A 7166-nucleotide genomic window follows, 5' to 3' on the forward strand; every position below is an offset into this window, starting at 1 on the left:
TCCTCTCAAATATAAGCTCCCTCTTTCACATTGCTGCTTCATCCCTCAAAGCTGTACAAACAGCAAACTCACAAGAATTAAAACATGACGTCCCCTCCTCAATGCTGCAATGCTCCATTTCCAAAGTGCAACTAAAGCAAGTATTTTTCAAAAGATTCAAAATATCATCCTTTCAGTCTGATTCAATCTGCTTCCAGGTGCAGGCAAACAGAGAGAAATTTAAAATGGGATCCTCTCAGCTCAGAAAGAGCCTTGTTTTGCAGCTGAAGATTCCTCATCCCTTCCCACAGTTGAATGGATAAGGAACAAAATCCTGTGCTGTGAGGATTAAATTAGATTATTAGCCAGCCCGTGTGTGTGCATGCAAACACGCACGATGCTGGTGAGGGCAGGATGAAACTAAAGGGGAGGATACTAAAGGCTTATCCTTGTGCATCTGCTAAGCAAATCCTTCACGCAGTGAGTTATCCCAGCTAGCTTGTCCTGAACAATCTGCTGCATGAGAGCGCTTTGCAGAGCCCCTGCAAACACAGCTGCAGTGCTCATGGCTGCCAACAAAGGCACTGCACAGGCAGCGGTGTGCTACAGAATGCCAAACAAAGGGCACCGGGAGAGCGAGACGGATGAGATTCTGCTTCTGCCACAACCCCAGCTGAAACAGCAGCAACCACTCGGTACTTACCACCTCTTAATAAAACACTGGCTTTAACATTTTTCCAAATACTATTTAATGCACTTTTGCTGGGCTGTTGCTTTCCCCAAAGCACATATACCTGACACGATCTCTCTGGTTTTCTCCAGGAATCCAGGTGCTCTGGAGCTCAGTTGAGCCCAACTATTTTGATTTGTTTGAAGAAAATCAGACCCTACATAGGCAGATAGTCCTATAAAACATAATAAACAAATAATTTGTTGTAACAGATTTAACAACTAATCCAAAATAGTCTGCCAGAGTTGTTTCCACTGCAGACACATGTCTGGGGCTTTTCAGTTCCTTAGCAGTGGGAAATATTTTGCCTCTCGTGATACCAGGCTGAGTGGCTCTTGCATCACTGCCTGCAGAAATCCTTTGGGCTAATCCACGGATTTAGAACTCGTGAAGCAATACTAAACTTTAAATGCATTAAGAAATTTTTAAATCTACCTCCCCCAAAGGTAAAATATAAGAGCATGTGATTTTTTGCTACTGTTATTGCCTAATTTCTGCCAGATTCATGTGCAGAAATTCCTTTCCAGTTCGGCAGTGCTTGCTGGGTGACGCTCCCTACTCCGGCGGGCTGCAGAGCTGCCTCTGCCTGGTGTCTGGGATCACGTTGCCCTCCAGTGGCTGAACTGAAAAATGGGGATAAAAGGCCACTGCAGTACTTCTCTGCTTTAGAAACGCATCCAGAGAGGTCTACACGCCATAAAATTGCAATGGAAAAACTAAGAATTTATGTCATGCTAATTTTTAATATATGAATATAAAACTAATCCTATCCTTCCTTCCTGTTCCTTGTAGGTCTGCAATCTGGAACAGTCTTCATGCTTAGGACTACATGCTGCTCTTTCTCTGGCTTGCCAGGCTTATACAGTGGGCCATGGGAGAATGTTTAATGAGAAGCAAATACAACATTTTGGTTTGTCCTTATATTTGAGACTGTGGTCAAGCCCCATTTTCACTCTCCCAATTTTTGGAACAAATGAGGCAAGAGTCTCATGACTCCTTGAGTGCAGAGCCCTAACTTTATCCCAATATATATTGAAATAGACTATGACATTGTCAAAAAGCGCCCGGTCCTGTAGTTGAATCTGTATCACAGCATAGAGAAATACTTGCTTAAGGTTGGAAAAGAAACTTTCATGTCAGAAATTCCTGTTATTTTGGAGCTGGACTTTTTCAACTTTAATGTTCTCTTTACTTCTTACAGAAAAACAAATAAATAAGGAAAATGAAATTACATTAAATAGTGTCCTGACAGTTACATGAGATTCAGCTGGGATGAAACCTTTGGACCCACAGCATATGTTTCTGCCTTTTGAGCTAATTAAATAATTGACAGCTGTGGAAGACTGTCCATTTACAAAGGTCATCTGCAATCAGGCAGCAACACAATTAACATCAGCAGCAAAAAGTGATTAGAGATAAAACAGGAAATGTCAGAGCTTTGCAGTGGAGATGTTTTTAAATCAGCTGAGCCAGGTGAATTCCATCCAAGGCAAATATAAAACTGGCCAAAGCAAGCTTTAATGATTTCCCTTGAAAGTCATGTGTGAGATTACAAATATAGTATCTACTTTGAAAAGGGATGAGAGAGGGCAAAGGTGTCAGGGAGTTAGAGGCTCTCTGGGTTCTAGAGAGTGGAAAGTAGTGTAGCAAATAATTAAGCCTTTAGTAGATACTCAGAACATAATAAGTAAAAGGAAAACCAGGGGGATTTAAGGACAAATGTTGTTAAATCATCCTCCCACCTTCCTTATTTTATTTAGTGAGGCTTGGATGCTGTTTTAAATGACATTCTCCTGAGCAGGCTGGGAAGTGTTGTGCATTTTGGTGCCTGAAAAAATAGCTGCAAAAGCAGGTAGAGTGATATATCTTAAGCTGTGCTTAGTGGTTATTCTCAGGACTGGCCATCTTATGTTGTGCAGTGTCCTTTTATGACCTGGCTGAAGACAAAACAGTTCTTATGAAATCTGGAAGTCTCATCAGAATAAGGGGGATATCAAGCACCATGGCTAAGAAGATAAGAGCTAAAAAAAAATTATTGTTGCAATTTCATAAATGGATTGGAAGAGGAAAGAAACCAGGATTCAACTTGTGAAACATATGTGCCATTTAGTTCATTGGGAATAAAAACCAGCAGGTAGAAGAACTACTGGATGGGCAGCAATTCTGCAGGACAGAACAGGCAGGCTACAGAAGAGTGTGATTCTCAAGTGTGGCTCCATGACAGTGTGGAAAAGGTAAAAAAACACATGGGGGGAAAATGGGCTGTAAACACTGTTGACCTGTGATTTCACGTTTTCCCTCTCTGTGGTACTTGATAAGGCCTCTGCTGGTGTACAGCAGCCAGTGGAAGGGGTGTTTTTTCTGCCTGAGAAATGTGTAATTACTGCATAACTTGGAGAAGGGAAAGATGAAGCTGTAAATTCAGCAGCTGGGGCAGGGGGCAGTGACAAGGAAAAGCAACAGTGACACCCCAGTGGGAGAGGAACTACAAACATGGAGGCTCTGTCTCTCAGCTCCATGCTGAGGAATTTGAAGAGCCATTTCTCCTCTGCAGTCCTATGGGATTAGGAGTTCTGAGTGTGCTGCTTTGAAGTAGTTTATCAGCTGTGATCCATTTGCCACTATTCAGGAGCCCCTGGACTGAAATGTGCCTGGCAGGACAAACCCCAAGTCAATATACTCTCTTTACTCATTACCTCTCCTTCCTATGTTTTTCTTTTGTGTTTTCATGCAAGGTTGGATGGTGTGGTATAATCTTTCCTATTTTGCTAATTTTCCCACTGCAGTAATGTCTTTGTTTCCTAAGAGGCTCATTTCTTTGCATTGCATGAACTTAACTGAAAATGGACAAAGCAGGTAGACCAAGAGATGAAAACTGTTAAATCCCTCAAAGGATTCTTCAGAAGTTATTTTCCAGTTTATTAAAGGCACAGCTTTTAATGTGCCAGATGTTGTTGAGTCACAGACAGAGAACAAGCCCTGTGGACTTGGAGCTGAACCTCAAAACCAAAGACCAGTTTTGCTTTAGAGAGAGTGGATCTTTTCCCTGCAGGTGTATTCCACAGAAGCAACTAAGCAAACACTGTGAGTTAGGATGGCATCCCTTGGGAAGGGCCATCAGAAACCACTAAACAGACATAATAAATACTAGTGTTAGTCTGCACCATAGTTTTGGCATATGCTTTCAAGCAGGTGTTTGGAAAGACCTCTTGGGAGGAGACAACTACACACCTCACAAAGCCCAATGTAGGAGGCTGCTAACACATGTGCTTTCAAGCTCTGCTTTGTTTTGGGTGCCAATTTCCCATCTACTTTGTCTTCCAGCCTGCTGCCAAGCTTGTACTGATGGAAATACAAAGCTGATTGGTGTCACAGTGTGTTTGCCCTGCTTTGTTTATATGTGAAAAACTCAGTTCATAATTCCTCAGTTGGCAGTTAGCACCCACTTTTATGTATCATCCCAGCAAAGAATAGGTAATGATTGCAAAGTTAATTCTATTTTTCTGTAGAAAATTCTGCTTCATGTATCCATTTCAATAAAGCTATTGGGCTAGATCCCAGATGGCTATGGTAGTCATCTTTCCACCAGGCATTTATCCAAAGTCTTACCCTGTGGGTAAAGAGGGAGAAAGGCCAAGTCATCTTGCTACTTCTACATTTAAGCCATTTACATTTGGTCAGAGATGCCATAAGCAGCTGGGTCTCAGCTGTAACTCTCTGGGTAATACATTCCTTCTTGTAAAAAACCAGGGAAGCCATTTTCCTTGCTGCCTTGTAAAGGCATTGAGTGAAGTTAAGTGCAAAGCAGACCATTCATTGCTGCTTCCCAGGAGAGTGCTTACTTAATCCAGGCTTGGTTTGGGGGGGTGCGGGGAGTTAACCAAAGAAGGAATGAGCAGAGCCATGAGTGAGAACCTCACTGACACTGAGGTGGGACACACTTTGGTGTGAATGAGATTATAGCTGATCACTCTGGATCCTGAGTCCTCTGAGATGTCACATATTTATTATTTCTACCCAGAGACTGGCATTCTGTACAATAGAAATCAACAAATAATCACAGACTTTTTTTGCAGGCTTTTACAAGCAAAGATCCTCAAATCTTCATCCAGGCTAACAAAGCCACAGTGCCTCAGATGGAGTTGGTTAGTCAGATTTGATGATTACCAATGAGGGAGCTCTGTTCAGATTTGCAAAGGGAAAAGGAAATGTGGATTAAGGTTTGTTTCAGGAATGATTAGCCAGTTTTCCTTTGAATGGTGGAAACAGCTCTGAAGAAATCTGGCAGCGTGAAGGTGTGAATTGGAAATGTTTGGGTTTATTGTTTGTGCATTTTGCCAGAGAGCTAAAAGCCCCCATTTATGTCAGACTGAGAGCTAAAGGACAGGAATATCACAGATGGAGCTTCATGGCTATAAGTGTCTTTAGTTTTACTCAGACTTTGTAAGGAAATGGGATACTGGTACTTGGGCTGGGCATGCAAACCTCCTGCAATCAGAGGTTCCCAGTTCTGGCCTAACTTGGGTTTCCCTAAGTAATGTCTGTAATTACAGCTCTAGCTGCAAGAGCTGGGACCAAAGCCTGGGATTCAGCTTTCTTGACAAATCTAGGAGTCAGAGAGAAGGGGTTTATGTCAATATTCTGTTCCAGCAGTCAGGGCTGAGGTTTTACTTTCCAACCCCAGCATAAAAATAAAATGTTCATTGATCACAATGCCTTGCAAAATGTTTTTCTGCTGGTGTGTGAAAAGCTATTGCTGATTAAATTGATGAGTTCTTGTTTCTCTATTCTCCCCTCGTGTGTGCGTGCTCATCTCCTGTCTTGTGCCTAGAATTCAAGCTATGCTGGAAGTCAGCTGGAGTGGGGTTTGCCTGGTTGTGAGCCCAAGGGAGGGCTTTTGGACTAAGATAACATCAGGAATAATAATAATGATAGTAAGCAGCCTGATTTCCTTGGCTGATTAATCTGAAATCTCCTTAGAGACATTCAGGAAGACAATGCAAGATTTTCTCTGGCAGTAGCTGACTGGGGTTTTTTGTCTACCGGTTTTCCCTAAAATGTTTGTCACATTGCCAACTGCTCTGCTCCTTTGATATGCAAAGTGCTTTGAAGAGAGAATCCCTCAATTACCAGTATTCCCAAAGCATGGCAGTGTAGTAAGGAGGGAAAGGGGATTTTTGTCTTCAGACATCACTCAGTATACAAAGGAAACACTTGTGTTTGTAGGGTCGTCTTCTGGTACAAGATTTTTGAAGTGTTCATGTAAGATTTACTCTTTTGTAGCTACACTAGTACCCCCACTTGGAGCTCTGTTTTGAGAATAATTATAGATAATATATGGGTTTTGAGATATACCTAGAAGTGAAAGACACTTTCACTGGTAATAGTAATGATACCCTCAAAGGACACAGGGAAGGTAACGCAGAACAAGAAGTACTAAATACATGTGATGAAATACTTGCCATTCTCATATACCTCTAATGATTTCACAGCCAATGGGCACCAAGATATACCTGATATAGCATCTATTTTACTTGGACTTCTTAAAATCAGTGGGTTCCAGTTTGATCAAACAGCTTGGATGCAGTGTGGTTCTGAAATTCTCTCTGTTGTTAATGGTGGGACAAAGCTAGTGTTGTGCCAGTGTTTAATGAAACAATCCTGACCCACTGGTGATTCACGGGCAGAATGCAACTTTGGGATGCTTTGGGCAGCTGAAATCCCTGTTCCAATGGTGAAGGGGAATGGCTGGTCCCCAGCAGGCTGTGTCCTGTGGGACTCTGGGGTGCCATGAAGGAGGCTGGGGAGCCCTGGAGACAGCCCCTCTGGGGTGATGTGCTGGGTTTGGCTGGGACAGAGTTAATGTTCTTCACACCACTTGGAATGGGGATGTGTTTTGGGCTTGTGCTGAACACAGGGTTGATAATATAGAGGCATTTTTGTTATTGCTGAGCAGAGCTTACAGAGCCAAGGCCTGTTCTGCTTTTGTATGGCCACGTTGGCAAGAGAGTTGGGGGTGACACAGTTGGGACAGGTGACCCCAGCTGACCAAAGGGGTATTCCAGACCATATAACATCATAGTATATAAAGGGGAGAGGAGGAAGAGGGGCTATTTGGGGTGTGGATATTTGGAGTCTTCCCAAGGCACCATTACACGTGCAGGGGCCCTGCTCTCCTGGAGATGGCTGAACACCTGCCTGCCCTGGAGAAGCAGTGAATTAATGCCTTGGTTTGCTTTGCTGGTGTGCAAGGCTCTTGCTTTTCTTATTATCCTGTCGTTACCTCGATCCACCAGCTTTCCAGCTTTAATCCTCCCGATTGTCTCCCCAGTGCTGCTGGCGGGGGCCAAGTGAGTGCCTGTGGGGCTGGGCTGACAGCCGGGGTTACATCCCGATGGGCGAGGGATGGGGGACCCGGGAAGTGCTGTAGGGCAGGGCAGAAGAGCCCCTGACAGCT

General features: G+C 43.3%; 1 protein-coding gene across 1 annotated transcript in view; it reads left to right on the plus strand.

Annotated features, from left to right (window-relative positions):
* The first annotated feature begins 2349 nt into the window (after window positions 1–2349).
* XRCC5 (X-ray repair cross complementing 5) overlaps window positions 2350–7166 on the plus strand; it is a 54723-nt gene continuing 49906 nt past the window's right edge. Inside the window, exon 1 of the mRNA XM_005415781.2 lies at window positions 2350–2943. Coding sequence (XP_005415838.1) covers window positions 2860–2943 — 84 coding nt within the window. The 5' untranslated portion in view covers window positions 2350–2859. The remainder of the gene's footprint in view (window positions 2944–7166) is intronic.

The sequence above is a fragment of the Geospiza fortis genome, unplaced genomic scaffold (assembly GCF_000277835.1).
Source record: "Geospiza fortis unplaced genomic scaffold, GeoFor_1.0 scaffold112, whole genome shotgun sequence".
In the NCBI taxonomy this organism is placed as follows: domain Eukaryota; kingdom Metazoa; phylum Chordata; class Aves; order Passeriformes; family Thraupidae; genus Geospiza; species Geospiza fortis.